Source organism: Rhincodon typus, chromosome 18 (genome assembly GCF_021869965.1).
Source record: "Rhincodon typus isolate 14 chromosome 18, sRhiTyp1.1, whole genome shotgun sequence".
In the NCBI taxonomy this organism is placed as follows: domain Eukaryota; kingdom Metazoa; phylum Chordata; class Chondrichthyes; order Orectolobiformes; family Rhincodontidae; genus Rhincodon; species Rhincodon typus.
This window is the reverse complement of record NC_063349.1, coordinates 39,314,997-39,336,934: the sequence shown is the minus strand read 5'-3', so window position 1 is coordinate 39,336,934 and position 21,938 is coordinate 39,314,997. Positions and strand designations below refer to the sequence as shown.

Below are 21,938 nucleotides of genomic sequence, written 5' to 3'. Positions count from 1 at the left end.
CAGCCAAATCTGCACAATAATAGGAAAAAAAATGCCCTTCAAGATCAGAAAAAGTATGCAATTCTATAGGGAGGTATCTGGGTTGTATGGCTGCTAATAATAAAACATCATTCTGTAGTTCTGATGAATAATGCATCAATCTCTGCTTGATAAATCAGGAAATGGAAGGCTGACTGACATTTCTTGAGGCTGATTCAAACAAGGCACAAGTGTAAATATTTACAGCTGCTATAAATTTGCCAGCTACGTTTAGCAACTCCCATGTGAAACAGGGCTGTCTGTAGTTAAATCATAGCATCATTGTCTCATAATTAAATATAACCTGTAAAGGCAGTTTTCCGCCAATATCTTAAAGAAGATATCCATCTGCCTCACTTCCTCCTGTCATCATTTTCTTTCTCCAAATTAAACAAAAGGGTGCCCATTGGAACAGTTTCAGTATAAACGTGACAAATAAATGTCTGGCAGACAGAACCTTCTGTTTTATGGTTAAAAACCCCAGCCAAAAATGTGAAAAATATAATTAAGCTGACGGAAATTAGAATTGGAAATAGTGATCAGTAATGAATAAAATGGCAGAGGTCTGATTTCATCTCTGCATTTCACAAAACCTCCTTCCCAACCCATCTTTCAATCACCCCAGCGTCTATTCTGCCACTGCAACAGGAATAGAACTTAATCTCAGAGGTAAAAACCAAAAGAACTGTGAATGCTGTAAATCAAAAGCAAAAACAGAAATTGCTGGAAAAGCTCAGCAAGTCTGGCAGTACTGAGGAAGGGTCACTCAACCTGAAACATTAACTCTGATTTCTCTCCGCAGATGCTGCCTGACTTACTGAGCTTTTCCAGCAATTTTTGTTTTTGATCTTGGAGGTAGTTGGTACCAGCAGTTTGAGGTTTGTGAACAGTGTACAAAAGAAAATGGTCAAAGAGCAATGCACAGATCAAAAAAGAGTGCTCTTTCTTTATAACAAGGGTCCTAACTGAAATGTCTCAAAACAATTAAAATACTTAACATCGATTACTATATTGAGAACAAATATATTGTTGACAATCTTTATCCAATGCATGAAGGAACTGAGTACAATAAAAAGGTAAAATACCACTCTATGCACCAGCTGTATAAAACTTAACTTTAGAACATTGTGAATATATTTATAGTTCTTGTAATTTCAGAACATACCTGTTCTGGGAAACAGAGAGATGTTGAAGCATTGGTAACCAGTATTCAGACATCTTGAGAGAGGATATGCTGTTATCATCCAGATATAACTCCCGCAGTAACACATGATTTCCAAACCTGGGAAGCTGTAGAAAAGAGGAAGAGTGTTCTGGAAAATAGCACATTTATGATTTTTATTGTACAAAGCAACGGCTGCAATCATATTTTCTATATATTTGTTTATCATTGAATAAGTGTCCACTGTCTTTGTCCTTTCAGCTAGTTAACTCAGCAATCACACTGCACAAACACCTGGTCAATTTCTACAAAAATGAACCCACATGTTACCAGGCAAATTTCAGCTCCCAAGACAATTCCTATCCAGATGAAAGCTACAGATAATATTGTAGCTATTATTGTAATATTAAATGGTGTACAATCTTACAGTAATCAGTAGAGAGGGAAGAGTGCATTCCTAGGTAAGTGTAGATTTCAGTTTATCAGAAAACGAGCTTAAAGAGCTGGTGTCTCTCCCAATCCAAGACTTAATGTGATTAAGGCAATATAGGGCAGTCTGGACCAGTGGTGGCTTTGGTTCTAATGATCAGGTCAACCTAGAAAGCGAAAATGGGATGCAGCTTTAATAAATTTTATTTATTTCTTTCTAAACAACTGCGCCCATGAAGTACAATGTGGCAGGTGACCACTTGAATGTAATAGCACACATTTTATGACTGTTTATTTAATATTTCCTGTATCATTATTTATTGGGCAATATTTACAAAGGAAGCGCATGTCAGTCATGCCAGCTGTCCTTCTATCACCAGGTGATAGCATCAATCATCTCTATTTTCAAAACCCTATCTTCTTGCTTGGGACTGCTTTATGCCCGGTTCACCTTTCTATCTTAATAACTCAGCATTCTGTACTGATGCTTCATTTCAAGTCCATTTATTCTGACTCGTAACCATTTTACTTTCCTGTAGCTTGTGGAACAGATCCAATTTATTCTTATTCACAGGCAGCCATTCTGCCTCTACTTCACCTGGCAGCACGACTATAATACTAACTGTCTCTTTTTGAATAGTTTTTCAAACACCTAACCAATGCCAAATTCTGCATCTCAAAAGGGAAAAGTGCTTAGGAGCACTTCTTCACATGTGTATTCCATCCCATGTTGCTCCTGTGCTGTTTAATTTCAAATATGTCTCTTTCTTCCTGACTGTCTCTTTCTAAAATATTATTCCACTAATCCAACAGCTATTGTCATCATAGAATACCCACAGTGCGGAATCAGGCCATTTGGCCCGACAAGTCCACACCAACCCTCAAAGAGCATCCTACCAAGACCCATCCCCCTAAACCTGCATTTCCCATGGCTAATGCACCTAACCCACACATACCTGAACACTACGGGCAATTTAACACGCCAATCCACCTAGCTTGCACATCTTTGGACTGTGGGAAGAAACTGGGACACCCGGAGGAAACCCACGTAGACATGGGGAGAACATGTAAACTCCACACAGACAATTGACCGAGGCCAGAACCAAACCCAGGTCCCTGGCGCTGTGAGGCAGCAGTGCTAACCACTGAGCCACAGTGCCACCCCAATTCACATTCCCTGACTGGGAATCAAACCTGGGCCACAGCGGTGAGAGCGCCAAATCCAAACCACTAGACCACCCAGGAGCTCCATATATAAAGCAGCACCCAGATCTTTGCCTTTCCTGGCAACCATCAAACTCACAAATCAGATAAGGGAGAAATCTGATAAAAAAAACTGAGGGGCTAGTAAAAAATGCCAAAGCTCCAAACCTCTTCAGCTTGTCCAAGGAATTGTTGGCTTTTAAAAGAAATGGAACATAATCAGGTTAAGCTGTCAGAATCTGGAGTTAGATTTTTAAGAAATCGGACAGGCGGAAAAGTCCATACAAGGGAATGGAGAATGACAGAAAGAAAGTCAAAGAGGAGGTATGTGCCTGGGTACGTCTACCTGCTATAGATGTATTTGTGCAAAGACTATTACCTCAAGACTCTGAACTTTCTTTTTTTTAAATGGAACCAAATTCACATCAACAGGATGAATACATGCCAAGGAACATTGTTGTGTGACACACAGCTTAGTGTGTGTGATTACAGGAGAATCAATAATTATTTTAGTGCCAAAGAACACTGTTAAGAACTCAAAATATAAATAGTACATTACATGTTACAGCATTCACATTCTTATAAAGCAGCTTATTTAACTATGCACATACAGAACTTGAGAGATGTATTCCCTACATAACATCATATTAAAAGCACATCACCACAATGCCTGGTGGCTCAATAAGCAGCCCATTTTCATTGTCATCTCAGGGCAACTAGCAATTAGACACGGCTAATAAACGCAGCCAGGCCATGTCTACATTATAGGAAAGTTTTGTAGATTATGGTGTGTTCGCCGAGCTGGGAGGTTTGATAGCAGATGTTTCGTCCCCTTACTAGGTGACATCCTCAGTGCTATGGAGTCACCTGTAAAGCGATGTTGTCTTGTGCGGGTTCACAGGAGGCTCCACCACAGGACTGAGGATATCAGCTAGTATGGGGACGAAACGTCTGCTATCAAACCTCCCAGCTCAGCAAATATACCAACATCAACAACCAGCATCCGAGCTACAAATCTTCACTCAAACCCTGAGGAATATTTTGTTTTGAAAAATATGAAACAAAAGCTAAGGTTAATCTGTGAACATTTTTAAAAACAATAAATATGAAAAATAAAATTAGCTTTTATAAGCTTCCATTTTCCGTTTCAATGATGCTTACATATTGCTTTATGGCAAAGGGTGGCCATAACGATATGAAAAAGAAAAAAAAAACAAGAAATTATGAACAAACTTGCATTCATTTGGATAGAAGATGAAAAGGGCTCGCTCCATAAATGTTCTATTTATTTAACTTCTGAAATTATCTCAGCATGTCCCAAAATGCTTCACAGCCAATTCAGTTATTGTTGATTGTCATAATACTGTTGTATTGCAGGGAAATGTGGCAACGAGTGTATGGACAAGAATCCCCTAAAAACAATGAAATAAGTAACAGCAAGACTCCATCTCATTCTCTCAGTTCCTCCAACTCTGTCGCATATGTTCAGATGAGGCCAACTTCAACAAGGGAGCCTCCGAAATGTCTACCTTCTTCCTCAACCGAGGATTTCCAAGCACCATTGTTGACAGGGCCCTCAACTGGGTCTGACCCTCACTTCCGCCCTCACCCACTCACTTCTCTCCCACGACAGCGATAGGGTACCCCTTGGCCTTCCTTACCATCCAACAGCATCCACATCCAGAAGATCGTCAGACACCATTTCTGCCACTTCCAGCAAGATGCCACCACCAGACACATATTCCCCTCCCTTGTCCACATTTTTCAGGGGCCATTCCCTCCGGGACACCCTGGTCCACTTTTCCTTCACCCCCAAAACTCCCCCACAGCCCCACCTTCCACTGCAACCGCTACAGGTGCAACACCTGCCCATTTAACTCCTCCCTACCTAGTATTCAAGGGCCCAAACATACCTTCTAGATGAAGAAACACTTCACCTGCACTTCCCAGAATCTAATCTACTGCATTCACTGCTCACAATGTGGTCTCCTCTATGTTCTGGAAATGAAGTGTAGACTGGGTGGCCACTTTGCAGAACATCTACGTTCTGCTCGCAAAAAAAGACCCTGAGCTTCCAGTTGCCTGCCAATTTAACACACCACCCTGTTCCCTGGCCAACATCTCTGTCTCTGGCTTGCTGCAGTGTTCCAGCGAAGTTGAAGCAACCTGGAAAAACAACACCTCATTTTCCACTTGGGGACCCTACAACCCTCCGGACTCAATATCGAGTTCAATAATTTTAGGGCCTAAACTCTCCCATGTCGTAGCCTCCTACTCCACACGCCAGGCCTTGTTACACTCACCTTTCCTGGCCCCATCCCCGCCTCTTCGACCTGTTTGTTTCTTCTCCACCTATCCTCTCCTCTATCCCTCTTCTATTCGCCTCCCACTCTCTCCCTATTTATTTCAAAACCCCCTTCCCCTCCCCCTTTTCTGATGAAGGGTCTAGGCCCGAAACGTCAGCCTCTCTGCTCCTATGATGCTGCTTGGCCTGCTGTGTTCATCCAGCCCTGCACCTTGTTGTCTTGTTATCTCATAGCCTGCATTACGCACTACCAATGTCAGTCACTAACAGTCCCCATTAAAAGCTATTCACCCTCCTAGACAGATCATTATCAGCTCCTTTGTCTATCCAACTGCTCTTCTTTCTCTTCGGCCTCTATCTTTTATCCTATCGTTTACTCTGTACCCCAACCCCCTCCCTATTTTCTCGATATAAACCGACGTTTTCCCAGTTACCATCAGTTCTGAGGAAGGGTCACCAGACCCAAAACGTTAACTCTGATTTTTTCTTCACAGATGCTGCCAGACCTGCTGAGCTTTTCCAGCAACTTCTGTTTTTGTTCCTGATTTACAGCATCCACAGTTCTTTTGCTTTTTATATAGCATAATGTATTTCTTTAGTAATCTTGTGGAGTAAAAAAATCATTGGTCAGCCCAACAAAGAAACCTCTTACTCTTCTTTAAACAGTGCAATAAAATCTTTTACATCTATATGAGACAGGATAAAAGTCATTAGTTTTATGGTGCATCCAAAAATTGGCTACTCCAAATGCACAACAGTTCATTGATACTACGTAATGTCAACCTGGATTATTTGCTTCACGCTCTGGAGTGGAGTTTGAATTTATAATCTTGACTTAGTGCTACCATTGAGTAAAGGTTGACATTTGCAATCAAGAAAAAAAAATCAGTAAAACACAGTTGGTTTTGCAAAGCTCTTCTAAATTGCAACATTATGTATCAATATTTATTTATAATACAAGACCATAACTCACCGTGGCAGGAGAGCTAATGGTATCAACAGAATAGAATCCCTACAGTGTGGAAGCAGGCCATTCGGCCCATCAAGCCCACACCAACACTCCGAAGAGCATCCCACCCAGCATCATCCCCCTACCCTATCCCTGCAACCCTACACATACCATGGCTAATCCGCCTAGCCTACACCTTCCTGTACATGATGGGCAATTTAGCGTGGTCCATCCACCTAACCTGCACATCTTTGGACTGTTGGAGGAAATCGGAGCTCCAGGGGGAAACCTACGCAGACACTGGGAGAATGTGTAAACTCCACACAGACAGTCACTCAAGGGTGGAATCAAACCTGGGTCCCACATGTCTGCTCTTCCACAGTTAGACTTTTGTAATGATTGCACGGCAAGTTGCTGAAGTTGGCGCTGATGACGTGACAACAAGGCAAACCAGGAATCTGAGCTCTGAGTGACCTGTGCCTTTGATTAACCAATCAAATTGAAACTTTGTGAAATTGCACCAGTACTGACAAGGAAGTATACATTTGGAGACAGTAAGGGTTCCAGATGCTAGAAGTCAGAGTCAATAGATGTAAACCTGGAAAAGCACAGCAGGTCAGACAGCATCTGAGAAGCAGGAAAGTCAATGTTTCAGGCCAAAATGTTGACTTTCCTGCTCCTTGGAAGTGTACATTTGCATGGACAGGGCTTTTGTGGTGCAGTGCTAGTGTCCCTACCTCTGGACTAGGAGGCCTGGGTTCAAGCCCCATCTGCTCCAGAAATATATAATACGAGAATTCTGAAGAAGGGTCATTGGACTTCAACTAGTAACTGTTTTCCGTCCACGGATGCTGCCAGATTTGCTGAGTTTCTCCAGCAATTTCTGTTTTTGTTTGTTTGGGAATAGCTATTAAAACTTTAAGAGATGGGATTTCACACCTGTAATAGTTAATTTTCATGCTAGAATAATTGGCTGGCAGTAATCAGCAATAATCAAATCATTAAGAAGTTGCTTTGACTGAAATGAACACAACTTAACTTTTAGATAATAAGGTGTAGAGCTGGATGAACACAGGAGCAGGAAAGCTGACGTTTCGGGTTTCTGAAGAAGGGTCTAGACCCAAGACGTCAGCTTTCCTGCTTCTCTGATGCTGCTTGGCCTGCTGTGTTCATCCAGCTCTACACCTTGTTATCTCAGATTCTTCAGCATCTGCAGTTCCTACTATCTCTGTAACAACTTAACTTTTCGTTTACTTTTGGAGTTTAGTTCACGTGCATGGTGCAAATAATGTAGCTTCATGCTATTATGTGCACTTCATTGGCAAGAGAGCCAACCTGGATTTTCTGTATCATCATTTTTCGGACAAGAGGACAAAATGCCATTTTTGAGAAACTAAAGGTCAAGTAGCTTAGTTTGGTTAGAAACTTCCAGATTAATCACAGACATGTCTTCATCTAAAGATAGTACAGCATTTGTATGTAAATAATGACTAACTGCATTTGACTCACAGAGTTGAACCTTTCCAGGCACAGAACAACATGGGCATTCATAAGAAAGTTAGAATACATGCATGAGATTGCCAGCATGAGGTTCTTGATGTCAAAAGAAAAATGTTTTCATTTTCCAACCAAGTGATAGAGATAAAATTCTTGCTACAAATGGCTATCTTTTGTTAGAAGAATGCTGCAAGAATACTTTGCACACCGGTCAAACACACAATTCAGGCTGTATTTTAGGGACACAGTTGCACACTTTGTATTCACTCACTTTGCCCCTGCTACATTGCTCACTGAATCCTTTCCGCACTTTTTGCTTTCACCCAGAGCATAAATGCTCACAGTGCTACTGTCTTGATTTGCCTTTTAATCCCAACATAAAGCCAGGCAGCTTATCATGCCTGCCAGTAGTCACTAGTTAAGAGGATGCACACATTGCTGTAATATTAATCTCACACCTGCACCATTTGCCTGCTAAATACGGGGCAAATATACTGCCTGCTCATCAACAAAAAGGCCTTCTGTCAGAGTCTGCAGAGAGATATCCTCAGTCAATCAAGGGAGATATTCTTCAGTCAAGGGCATCCTCCAATATCAGTCCAGGGACTCGGGACCAGTCAGCCTGCTATCAGGATCAGGGGTTCATATGTCTACAGCCCAGGGAGTTGACCACAGTCAGCTCAGTAGGTCCAGTACAACAGTGCGGGGATGTCATAAGAAGTCAGTCAGGGAGATGCACAAAGATCTGTCAGGGGCCTCTACAGTCATCAGTTACAGCTGGCTGTCCGAGTTATTCAAGAGGGTTGGCCGTAATCAGTCCCAGGGGTCTATCCACCAAAAGGGCAAAGGGATCAGCACTGCCAGAGGGGAAATGGGGAATTCAATTGTGGGTTTTGGAGTCAGCATGTTGGGATGCAGAGGGGATAACAATTGTAAAGGGGACAACTCAAAATAAAGTGGGAGAGATGAGATGAGACAGCATAGAAAGGAAAGGGGTTAGGTGGGTTGGGGGAGGTAATATTGACAGATGGCACCATGCTGGCTTTGTTTTTGAGGAACAGTCCATGGATGACTGTTTGGCATGTTGACTACACATGACTGAGGCTGAGGTATAAAGTATGGGTTGGTTGACAACATGGGATATGACTTTTAGTTTTCTTTTAAACAGTTTACAGAAACATCAAAATCTTTTTGAAATCTGAGTTCTGAAGAAGGACCTGAAACGTTAACTCTGCTTTCTCGCCACAGATGCTGCCAGACTTACTGAGTTTTACCAGCAATTTGTACTTTTGTTTGTGATCAAAATCTTTTGATCATATCACATATTGTTGCGCTGCATGTCTCTCAGTTGTAAAACATACAGGACACAAGGCTGCCAGTTGTGGTTGCAACTCACTCTAAAATAGCTTTCAATTCTTGTTTTAGCCATAACTGCACTTTACCTCAGAAAGATTGTTGTTCTGTAACTTCAAGGTTTGAAGAAGCCCACAGTTATCAATGCCTTCTATGCTGTCGAGGTAGTTACAGGAACAATCAAGGTAGAGAAGGGTAGGAGTTTCACTTAAACCTTTGGTGCTTATTAACTCATTATGATCCACAACAAGCCTCTGAAGCTTTTTGAGAGATTCCAGACCACCTAGAAAATCATGAATTTAAAAAAAATTTAAGTGTAACAAGCAAATGTGACCTAAACAACAAAACTGTGAGGACTATCAAACATCCCAAACAGTTCATGTTCAGCAGTTGATTTTTATTTGCCAGCTTTTGTTATTGGGTACAACATTAACTTAATAGGAATGGAAGTAGTAAAGGAATTCTATTTCACCAATACAACTCACAAAGGAACACTTAGACTACAGTATCTGAATACATTTGTAGAAGAAGAACACATAATTTTCATATTTCAGCATTCAGAATTCTTTGAGCTTACTTATATAAAATAATGATTGACTAAAATACTGGAAAAAGGTGACAGTGAAGAACATTTTGATCAATAAATACATAAAGTGCATAGGCACTGAAAATGTCACCACAGTATAACTCATGCAGCTTTGAACACAGTATTTACATCTTCTAATAGCCTGCTGATAGACTACATAATGCAGATAACAAAATCAGGTTATTCTTAGATTTAAGAGAAAGATTGATGGGTATTAGCAGGAGGGAAAATATTTATACTGGCTTTTAAAGTTCATATTAATTTCATGTATTACTTTAAGTGTTCATAATAATTTATCTTACTTAGAAAACAGTCTGAAACAGGTTACATGTGCAAGGGTGATACCTGGAAATGGTAATGATACTCAGCAACTTGTGTGTCAGGGGTCTAGATTGCATTATACAAATTTGGTACAAGTGTATTCTTTTGTGAGAGCTTCAAAACTGAAATGAGAGCACACTGCAGGTACAAACAGAGGAGTAACAACCATAAAATGCTCACCTATCCTAGTGATGTTATTGTGTGATAATTCAAGGACTTGGAGGTTGCTGCAGTTCTCCAGACCATACATAGATGTTATCTGATTGTGGCTGAGCAGAAGAATACACAGATTTTCTAACTCGAGACAGTGGATAGTCTTGATCTTATTCTCCTAAGTGAAAAAGTACAACATTCAATATTAATCAACATATAATTTTTATTATAGTTATAGGATATTGTCAGAGTAGCTTTATGCAATATAAGGTTTTCATTGGTAAAATAAAATGATCATTTTGTGAGTGAACAAATCAGAACCGTTACTATGTTGGTTGTTCAAGAATATGGTCAATTCTCATTTTATTTGCCTTTAGAAAGAACCAGAACTCTATGGTTCTAGTCTATAGTTTTGCAAGGGGATTGTTGAATAAACTAAAACCAATGCATTGCAGGCACCTCAGAGATAGGCATCAACGATATTATTTTAGCTAGTATCCTTATTTTCAAAATGGAAACTGTATGTATTGTACTTTTTTATCCACAATTTGAATAATCTGCTAAGGTTATGTTTAGCACCTAATCAGTTGCATCAATACTTAGAATGCCCCTTCCACACATTCTTAGCCTTAATTGGTGTTTTCAATCAACAATTTCTCTTGAAAAAATATAGAAACTGGGATCTCTGCATTTTATTTATCAGCAGCAGAAGGGCAGTCATAGGAAAACATTTGTATTCATATAGCACCAGCAGCATGGTTTAAAAAAGACAAAATCCCAAGCCACTTCACAAAATTGTTACTGAACAAAATCTGACGCCAAGCCACGTAAAGAGCTAGTGGAGCCGATGACCATATGGATAGTCAAAGGGGTAGATTTCAAGTGGTTTACAAAGGGAATATAGGGAGCAGAGCTTTCAACAAGCTTAAATTTATGGAGAGGAAAAGAAGAAGGGAGGTTGGCCAGCAATACATTTGAATAGTGAAGTTCAGAGACATAGACTTCCGTGTGGGCTGAGGCAGGGACAGAGCTAGACAGAAGTTGAAATAGGTAATGATTGTAAGCTGAAGCTCAACACGGCATCAGATAAGACATTCAGGTCGCAAACAATATTGCTAGCTCGGGAGCATGGGTCAAAATCCAAAGACAATGGTTTCGGTCCTTCCATGTGGCTGAAAATCTGTGCTCATCCAGTACTAGGGAAGTAGGTAAGAGGACACAACAAGAAAGGCAGTCAGCAGCACTTAGAACAGGCTAGAGAAGGAAGCCCGAGAAGTAGCAGAACCTAACGGACCGGCAAAAGCAGACACTGAGACAGGCAGCAGGCAGGATCTGGACGAACGGGGAGAGAAGGATCATGAGCACCTAAAGGAGTGGGTGAGACAAACACCCCAAGACAGGGACTCAACATCACCTAGTACAGCAGGAGAGAAACAAATCCTCAAACTGGCAGCCAGAGACAGAGCTAGATTCATTAGAGCTGATTGGAAAAATTTTGTTTTTTTAATTCTGGTTTCTTCTCTCCAAAGTACTTAGTCCAAAAGCAGGTTTAAGGCATAGCTGGACAGCTCAGCTCCATGGAATACCCATCTTGTGTCATGTGGGGAGTCATGGACATTTCATGCAGCCTGGATAATCACATGATGGTGAACGCCAGATGTGTCATCAGCTGCAAAAACCTGAGCTCCATGTTATGAAGTCACTGTAGTGAATCAGTGAAGCTGAAATCTGCGGTGGTAGCATATTGAATAATGAAGTCACAGATTAAAACCGTGCAAACAGAGAGGCAATGGGTGATTGCTAGGCAATCTAGAAAGATCAGGCAGCTAGTGAAGGAGTGCGCAGAAACATCTCACTCATTAACTGGGTTTCGATTTTGGATGCTGGAGAGGGAGATAGTTCATCAGAGCAATATAGGGGAACCTAGGTGTGGCACTGCAATGGCTCAGCTACACAGGCTGTAGGAAAGAAGTGTGGAAGGGCAATAGTGATCAGTAATTCAGTTGTTGGGGGAATATGAAGGCATTTTGGTGGCTGTGAACATGACTCCAGGATGGTATGTTGTTTCTCTGGTGCCAGGATCAAGAATGTCACATAGAGCAACTAAAGAGCACTATTTTGGGGAGCATGAAGAACCAGAGCTCATTAGCATGAATGGGCATAGATGAAAGAAGGATGGGATCCTGAAAGTAGAATTTAGAGAACTAAGCAAGAGGCTGAAAAACAAAACCACTTGGCCCTAATCTCAGGATTGTTTCAGTATGCTAGTGAGTACGGAAATAGGAAGGTTGAGTGAATGAACACAGATCTGGAAAAATGGTGCTGAAGGGAGGACTGGCACCAGTTCAGGAAGGATGGGTTGCTCCTTAGCAAGGCTGACACTATTATCCTCATGGGAGAGTTACTGTTGCTATTGGGAGAATTTAAGTTAGTTTGTCAGGGAAATGGAATCCTAAGAGTGAATTAGTAAAGAACAAAAATCAAAGCTAATTTATGGGAACTAGCAAAGACGTATATTTAAGTATACTGCAGCAGACACAAGTGCTAGAATCAACCAGGGTGAAATTGTAGAATAGTGTGAAAAAAGCAAAATTAAAAGCACTCAATCTGAACGTATGCAACATTCACAACAAGACTGTCAACTGACGGTGTTAAAAGCCAAAAGGTCTGATTTAATTCTCATTACAGAGACATAAGACTGAAAATTCAAAAATATTCAGCATTTAGAAGCAATAGCCATAAAGGAAAGGAGGTGAGGTGGTGCTAATAATAACAGAAGGGATTAGTGTATTCAGGGAGAGGATCTCAGATCAGAAAAACAGGGTCTTAAAACAGGGTGGAGCTAAGAAACAGCAAGGGACAGGAAACATCAACAGGAATGGTCATAGATTACCAAACAGTAGTGGTAATGTACAGCATAGTATAAATTAGCAAGGGTTGACTTCAATCCAATTTACACATGTAAATCTAATAAGCACCAATGCTGTGGAGGAAGAACTTTTGGAATTTGATTGAAACTGTTTTCTAGAGCAGTATGTTGAGGAACTAATGAACTCACAGGTTTCAATTTGATGCAGTACTATGCAACAACAAAGGAATAATTAATATTAGTGTTGTAAAAGAACTTTTGGGGAATAATGACCATAGTATGGTAGATTTTTCATTGTTTTAAAAAAAGTGGCTCAACCTGAAACTGGCTTCTTAAATCTAAACAAGGGCAATTATGATGTTGAAAAGGGGAAGTTGACAGTGCTAGATTGAAAAAAAACAGAAAACATTTCACAGTACATAGATAATGACTAATATTTTAAAAATTAACAATTAATTTTTAATAAGGAAAAATACCCAACTGTAAAAGCAAGGGAGCCATGGTTACAGGGCAAGTCAAAAAAGTATGAGATCAAAGGAGAAGGCTTACAAAAACGGCAGACAATTGGAAGAATCTTAGAATTCAGCACAGGAAGACTAAGAAATTGATTTTTCTTTTAAAAAATGGATAGATTATGAATGTAACAGCAAGAACCATAATATAGATTGTAAAAATGCTTTGGGTATGTAAAAAGGGAAAGATTAGCAAAGGCAAATATAGGTCCCTTACAGGCAGAGACAGAAGAGCTTATATTCAGAAATAGAGAAATGGCAGAGAAGATGCTTTTGTGTCTGTCTTCACCGAGGGAGATACAAGGAGATTCCCTGAAATAATTCAAATCCAAGTATCTAGTTAGAGTGTGTGAAAATGAAAGATATTATTAGTGCAAAAAGAAATTAATGGGACTGAAAGTTGACAAATCTCTTGACCTTCACCCAAGAGAGTTGAAAGATATGGTTAGAGAGATATCATATTGGAGATGTTCTTTCAAAATTCTATTCTGCAACAGTGCTAGAGATAGGGAGACTGCAAAATGTAGCCTCACTTATGAAAAAAAAAGAGTGAAAACAGGAAACTACAGATCTGTTAGCCAGATATCAGTAGTAGGAAAAATACTAGAATTTATTATAAAATATGTAATTACGGATATTTAGAAAATAATTGTTTCGTTGGATAGTCAACATAGATTTATGAAGTGAACATCATGTTTGAAAAATCTGACAGTATTTTTGAGAATGTTACTAGTAGAGTCAATAAAGCAGAACCACGGGCTGTGATATTTATCAACTTTCACAAGGCTTTTGATAATGTCACAAAGAGGAGTTTAGTACACAAAATTAAAGCTCATCAGATGGGAGATAGTATACTAGCACAGACTGGAGATTGGTTTAGAAGCAAGAAGCAGAGAGTAGGAACAAATGAGTCATTCTGGGGAGGTTGGCAGACCGTAACCAGTGGGGTACTCCAAGGATCAATACTTGGGCTCCATTTATTCACAGTCTGTATTAATGATTTGAATGTGGGGACCAGTTACAATATTTCTAAATTTGTAGATGATTAAGAAAATCTTGGTGGGACTGTGAGCTGAGAGCAAAAAGGTCTCAAAGGGGTTTTGACAGGCAGGGTGATTGGCAAGAGCATGGCATGAAATATAAAGTGGATGGGTGAGAGATTATCCACTTTTGTAGATGAACAAAGGTTCAGAGTGTTTATTAACTGGTGAGAGATTGGAAAGTATGATGCCAAAAGTGACCTAGGTTCATTAATTACCAAAAGCTGGTACACAGGTGCAGCAAGCAATTCAAAAGGCAAACAGAAAGTCTTTATTGCAAAAGGATTTTAGTACATGAGCAAAGCGATCTTGTTTCAATTGGATAGAACAGATGAGATCTCACATGGAGAATCATGGAATCCCTACAGTGTGGAAGAAGGCCATTCAGCCAATTGAGTCCACACCGACCCTCTGAAGAGGATCCCACCCAGATCCACCCCTTACCCTTTCCCACCCTAGATATAAAGGGCAATTTAGCATGGCCAATCCACCTAACCTGCACATCTTTGGACTGTGGGAAGAGACCCACACAGACACAGGGAAAATGTGCAAACTCCACACACACAGTTGCCAAAGGCTGGAATTGAACCTCAGTCCCTGGTGCTGTGAGGCAACAATGCTAACCACTGTGCCACCTCAAAGTAGCTTGTGTAATTCTAGTCCTTTGCCTAAGGAGACATATATTTGCCATACAGGAAGTTCAGTGAAGGTTCACCACACTGACTCTGAGATGATTGAAGCAGCATGCAAAAAGACATTGAAGAGACCCCTTTCCTCACTATAACATAGACAGGTTGAGATTGTGCATGAAAGTAGGGATTAAGGTCCACAAACCTCAAATATGCTATTGAGAGAAATAAATTCCAGTTTATTGAATGTCTCCTTCAATTTTCACATGGTAAAAATTGTTACATCTGTGTGAGGAGATAAAAATCAGCTCCCCACTTTATAAACTCACCTCAATTAGTGGGCAAATCGTTTTATTTATAACACACAGCTATCACACTTCAATTAAAACATAATTAACTAGATTAAAATGAAGAAGCAAGTTACAATGCTTTCTTCAGTGTAGGAAAAAATAATTTTACCACCTACTAATCTTGACAAAACAACAAAAATATGCCACCAAAGATATACACAAACACAGGGAACAAGTTTAAAGGGGGAAGAAGGCATATAATAAAGACAGGAAGTTGAAGGCAATTGCAGTTTAATATTTTTATAGTCCTTAAGGTGTAAGATGTTAAACCTGGGGCTAAATCGTTTAAGTGTTGACTTGTATTGTTTAACGTCGTGAAGTTTGTAGATTTTATGTTCTCAGTGAATGATTGTTATCACAAGTTACTTTTTCACTGGATACTGAATTTAAGGTTGAGAGAGATAAGGAAAGAAAAGCTTCCAGAGTTTTGTTGTTATCAATTCATATTTCTTTTCGCTCTCTGCTTTGATGCTCAAAGCAGTTATTGATATAGTCAATTTGTACTTGTATTTCTTCCAAACTGAACAATACAGAAGTAACTTTTAATCTCCCATTATACAAACTTATCATACAAGTGTGATTAAACAAGAGATGAGGTTGTTGACTTGCTCGCTGAGCTGGTTTGTTCTCATTCAGACGTTTCATCACCACGCTAGGTGACATCATCAGTGCAGCCTCCGATGAAGCGGCGTTATTCTACTCTTGCATATATTAGTATAAATTCCAAGCAAAGTAGAATAACACCGCTTCATCGGAGGCTCCACTGATGATGTCACCCAGCATAGTGACGAAATGTGATAACGAGAACAAGCCAGCTCGGCGAGCAAGTCAACAACCTCACCCACAACCCAAGCTACAGATCTTTGCCAAAACAAGAGATGTAAATTTCCTGCCTTGGTTATCTGATTTCACTGTCTTTGGAGGAAACTGTAATTTTAGTGCAGACAGGTTTTGAAAATCTCAGAAAGCTCGCCTCAGTCTGTGATCAGGTCAGAGCAACTAATTTAGGCCAGTATTTATCCTTTTTTCCTTAAATCACTTTAGTCCATTAAGGTCTCAGACATTCAAATCAGATGACAGAAGTTAAATATCACTAGTGCATGCCTACAGTTTTGAAGTCCGTATGTTTTTATTTTTCACAATTTCTAAAGGTAGACTGAGATGGAGAAAAGAATGTTTTACAGCAAAGGACTAAGGAAAAAATTGATGAACTTTTAAAAAGCAAGTCATTGAAAGTCATTCTAAGCGGTGTTTACATCGTTGCTTTGTTCAAGCAGTAGAGAGGATGCCTGCAGACAAGCTGGTACCAGTGGTGCGTACAAAGCAAGGTTCAACCAGCAACAGGCTGTTGATGGGTATTCACTGCTGGTCACAACTCCACAAACAAAATAGCATCAGCCAAATAATTGCTTGATTGGATCCTGGGTTGCTGGACACAACAGCTTGAGGGCATGAAGGATACTGCCAGAAGCTTTGGGACTGCTGCATGGGCAGATGGTGTATCTTTCTCTCCAGTAAAATACCTAATGTTGGAAGAGGGGGCAGTTTATTTTACTTCACCAGTTGCTGTAAGCTGTGGTCTTCAACAAGTAACCAAGAGACTTTGCAGTTCAAGTGCTAACTTCCTGTGCTTCTTGCAAAGTGAAAAGAACCTGAAGAGAGACTGAAGAACTGAAAATCCTGACAAGCAAAAGTGAACCCTGTGGACTGTGGCCTCTGTGTGTGCCTGTGTGTGTGTGTTAAGTACAGAAGCCTGGTCTATGATTTCTGCTAATTTTGATCTGTATGACAGGTAAATAGGTACTTTGGTAACAGTATTAACTTCTGTGACAACTCCAGGGCTGAATTGCCAGCCCTGCCCCATTGAGGCCTGACACCATTATCATAACAAACTGCACTGACACACTTCATGGCTTTTACATGTGGAGATCTTGGCATTCAACAAGTATACTAATTACTTAAAAAAAGAAATTGGCAAGAGTTGATATTAACATCATATGTCTAACTAGTACGGGCTGCCAAAGAAAGTTTCACATTCTGGTGGCCAAATATTTTGAATCTAACTTATGTTAGGAGGTTTCGGTACAGCAGCTCTGAAAAGAAAAATAGAATTGTCTTGCATGTATTAACCTAATGCTTGCACTCAGGCCACAGCTTCATTAGTCTTACCTGGAAGCAAAGGCTGAATAATTACGCTAGTGAATGCTCCCTTCTGACTTCCATTGTCCTACTTCTTTTTGAGACTCTGCTGGCTTTCAGTCAACATATTCCCATTACAGTGAGGGCTAAGAATAGGACTCTTTGATAAAAATCCCATGTAGTCATTTGGGACAGGTTATTACATTGAAGGTGCCATATTTATGATTAAGATTTAGAGGCATTATATTTGAAATTGCAATTAAAATATAAGATTTGATTGTGAAATAGCAGCTGTATTGCTTACAAAGGGTAAACTGTTTTATGAAGATATAACTTTAAGCACAATGACCCAGATATGCTGAAACCTTATTTTCAACTCAGATTATACAAAGAAATACACACTTATCTTTGGAGAAGTTCACCGTTCAAATTTCCAGGCTAGGAGCCTTCCAACTTGAAGTCTAGTCCAGGCCAGGATTCCACGCAGCCAGCAGCAAAGTGGATTGGTATTGAAACCCCACCCCTTTTCTCAACACTAACTGCCGTCTAACAAGATATAACGATATTGAAGGCACATTGACAACTTTCAAGAGAAGGCAAGTGAGAGATAGAGTAGGATGGTAAGTGGCTGAGGGGTACAGACGGCAGGTAGGTGGGGAAGTACTGGTGGCATTTTGGGTGGGACTGATGCCAAGTGGGTAACGCATCTGGGTACCAGGGTGGTGTGGGGTGTGGTAGGATGAGGTCAGGTCTGGAAATAGGCAAGGAAAGGTTTGGACTAGTGGGAGAGGGAGGAATTGGTTGTTGTCGCTTTGGTTCCAGAGTAGAAGATGGAGGAGGGAGTACAATGGCTCCAAATGCCAGGTGATCGCCCATCAGAAGCTTAAACATCCTGGCATTTCCCATAGAATCAGTGCATCAGGACTTTTACCTTGCCTGAATGCACATTTTCCAGGGAATGTCTGGTTTCCAGCCATCCAGAGACTGGGAGATCTGTGCCAATGTATTATACAGTAAGGAGACAGTTTCATCTCACACCTTTCCAAATATTTAAGGGACTACTTTGAAGAAAATTGTTGCCAAGCTATAACTATGCTGAGGAAAACCTGTTCCGTTAAGGCTAATGTGTGTACTCTAAAGGAATGTTTTCTAAATAGGCTTATCCTCTGGCAAATTACAGGGCAGTTGCTGAGGGACACTTGCTTGTGAAAACAAAATGGAAGTATTAATTCATTTCATCCCAAGACTCGCTGGTCCATGGGTTTACCGACTCAATAACTTAGTACTTACTTTTAAATCCCTAGCATCACTTTAGGAAGCAAAAATGTTGTCAAGGTTAGCAGACACAAGCAAAAAATAAACACTTACTTCTATCTATGAGATATTGTTTAATTGTGATTTGCTGCTGCTTTATCAATCTAATACTTAAATCAATTGAAAGTGTGATTTAAGTGTGAACAATACTATCAAGTGTAACAGGAAATACTTCAATAAATGTGGACAATAAGAGCAAGGACAATGCACAATTAAAGACTGTAATAATAATTATTCAAAAGCAACTTTTTTTTTTACCTGCATATCAATGTACTTTAAACCTTTGCAATTATTGATACCTTCCAATGTCTCTAATCCACAGTTTCGAAGTGTTAGTGACTTGAGATGAAGGCATTGTGAAAATGTGGATAGGCTGAAACCAGGTAAATCTTGAAGAGTGACCGTTCTAACCTATATTCAATAAAGGAGTTTTAGTATATGGCGTATTACTTAAACAGCATTCCTAAATTTTGCAAGAGATATTACGGAAGAAGCTGAATTTGTCAGTGTGATTGCTACTCGGCTTGGTTTCCACGTTCAAATCTAGATCCCCAGGAACTTTAAACATTTAGATTTGATGATGTCAGTTATTTCCAAAATAAAAATGAAATCCTTCTTTTTTAGCCCCCAATAAATTCTTTCAACTATGTATGAAATCAATTTCAAAGCTGGCGGTAAACCTAGCACTGGGACAGGAAATGGCAAACCAAAACAAGTCGCGGCCCTCAGAATATAATTGAATTGTCACATGTTTTGAACACCTACAAGATCCAATCTGTGGCACATCTAAGATGTTATCCTGAAGGTTTCAATTAAGAATCTTATCAATTGAATTTTGCAATGTTACTCAATTTTTGAAAGGACATACATGTCGTTTTCGTACCAGGTCAATTTGTCGCGACTGAAGGGTACCCCACAAATTTGTGGGAGCACATACAGTATTATTAGGGTAACCTTCCCGTCATCTACTGGAAATGAGAAACCTCCTCACTTCACCAATAAACAGAATTTGTGATCAAAACACCTCCCCTCTGAGCTTAAATCAAGTCACAGCACTCCATTAGACTGCACTGCACTGCACCAAAAGCATAAATGAATCCTCCATTTCCCACACTGATGTCACCAATCCCAGTCACTGGAGTGAAATCTGCATGTCGAACTCTGATCTCAGTAGAAAGTCGACTTCGTTGAAGGTAGATTCAGCATTCTCAGCCACCGACAGAACAAATAGATTATCAAATTCCATTTCCACCATATCCTGTCTGGAAAATGACCCCTCCACCAGCCCATCATTGGATTCCCCAACATCACAGATGGAAAACTCAGCCTTCTACCCCAATACTGAGAGCAAACCTCCACTATCCCCACTGAGGACAAAACAAGGCTTTCCCTTTCCAAATCATTGAGCAGAAACTTAACCTTCACTAAAACAAAATAAATATCTCCTCTTTGGAAGCTTTCCCTTCCAAAGGTTCAGCCTTTTGTCTGCTTCTGTGAGCCTAACTAATGATGCATCCACTAAAAAATACCCAGTGCTCAAGTTTACTTTTGAAATGGAGCAGTCAAATAAGTTCCCTTTCCTCGAGGAGCAAGTTGAGAAATCTGCTAATGAATTCTTCAGTACTGTTTGCTGCAAGCTTACATTCACTGGCAAATATAATCGTGGTTCCCTTTGACATTTAATTGTTTTTTTATTCATTAATAGAATAAGGGTGTCACTGGCTAAGGCAGCATTTAATGCCCATTCCAAATTGCCCAGAGGGCAGTTAAGAGTCAACCACATGGCTGTGGGTCTGGAGTCATATATAGGCCAGACCAGGTAAGGATGGCAGCTTCCTTCCCTAAAGGGCATTAGTGAACCAGATGGGTTTTTCCCAACAATTGACAATGGATTCACAGTCATCATTAGACTCTTAATTCCAGAAATTTATGGAATTCGAACTCCACCATCTGCCGTGGTGGGATTTGAATCTGGGTCCCCGTTATCTGGGTCTCTGGATTAACAGTCCAGTGATAATACCACTAGGCCATTGCCTCTCCGAAATATTTTTGCCTCTGTTCTGATGAGTGCACGAAGACATGCTTTGACAGCGTGTCTCTTTTTTCAGTAATACTCAAATTTTTTACTAGCAGCATCTTCATTAACTTCATGCCACCTATTCCCAAAACCTAAAATACTCAATGTGTAAAGGTAACATATAACATAGAATATGAAATTGATCTTTGTCAATTGGACGGATCAGGCAACCCAAGTTTGACTTTAATTTCAATGAGCAATTAAAATAGGCAAGGGTACAAAAGGCTGCCATTTGACCAGGCATTTGTACCACTTTACTGGCAAATACTAATTTCACTCATCACATTTTTTGATACAACAAAATAAAATGGTCAGTGCTGTTTTCTAAGCAAAACAGGCTCTTTTTTCCCTGCAGTCAACACCATAGCTTGACTAGTGAACAACTTTCACATCAGTACTGTGTAATAGGATTCAAAATGTCCCTGCTGTACCGAAAAAAATGAACCTATATAAATATGGTCGCCAATGAAATATCTACTTAACACAAAAGTCTAGCACATTCCTTTTAGATTGCTTTAATGATGCCATAGGAATAAGTGCAGGGAATTACATCACATATTTTAAAACACAGATGTGGGAAATCCTCCAGATTTCAGCAAACACTATCTAAAGAATTGATCAAAATTCTCTGCAGAGTTATACTGTCTTTTGACAAAAGCACTCTCCCACATTTTGATAAATCTGTAGTTACATACTTTGATGTCTGTTTATTTCAGCAATGCCATGATTGTTACACTAGGGAATGGGGGTGGTAATATCCAGAGCCAGCTGTAAACATTCTCAATCGCCCTAGGCTTTTTCACTGATTAAAAAGAATAAGCTTCAGAATAGGTTTTCCAAATGTTTACCACTTAAGGACAACTACAATTGGTATAAAACACACAAAGGAATTCTCATTTTTATATTGAGCTAAGTTAACTGTAGACTTTTCATTGGCAAATGAATGAAATGCAGAATAAGGGGACTCTATCCATATGTTTTGTATAAATTGTTGAAGTGAACAATTCTGGTGTTAAGTTTTAAATTGGTGCA

General features: G+C 39.9%; 1 protein-coding gene across 1 annotated transcript in view; it reads right to left on the bottom strand.

Moving 5' to 3' along the window:
• The window catches only part of lrriq1 (leucine-rich repeats and IQ motif containing 1), a 197,777-nt gene that overhangs the window by 148,107 nt on the left and 27,732 nt on the right, over nt 1–21,938 (bottom strand). Inside the window, exons 9-12 of the mRNA XM_048607661.1 lie at nt 19,088–19,240; nt 10,004–10,154; nt 9,006–9,199; nt 1,184–1,308 (exon numbers count right to left, since the gene is read on the bottom strand). Coding sequence (XP_048463618.1) covers nt 1,184–1,308; nt 9,006–9,199; nt 10,004–10,154; nt 19,088–19,240 — 623 coding nt within the window. The remainder of the gene's footprint in view (nt 1–1,183; nt 1,309–9,005; nt 9,200–10,003; nt 10,155–19,087; nt 19,241–21,938) is intronic.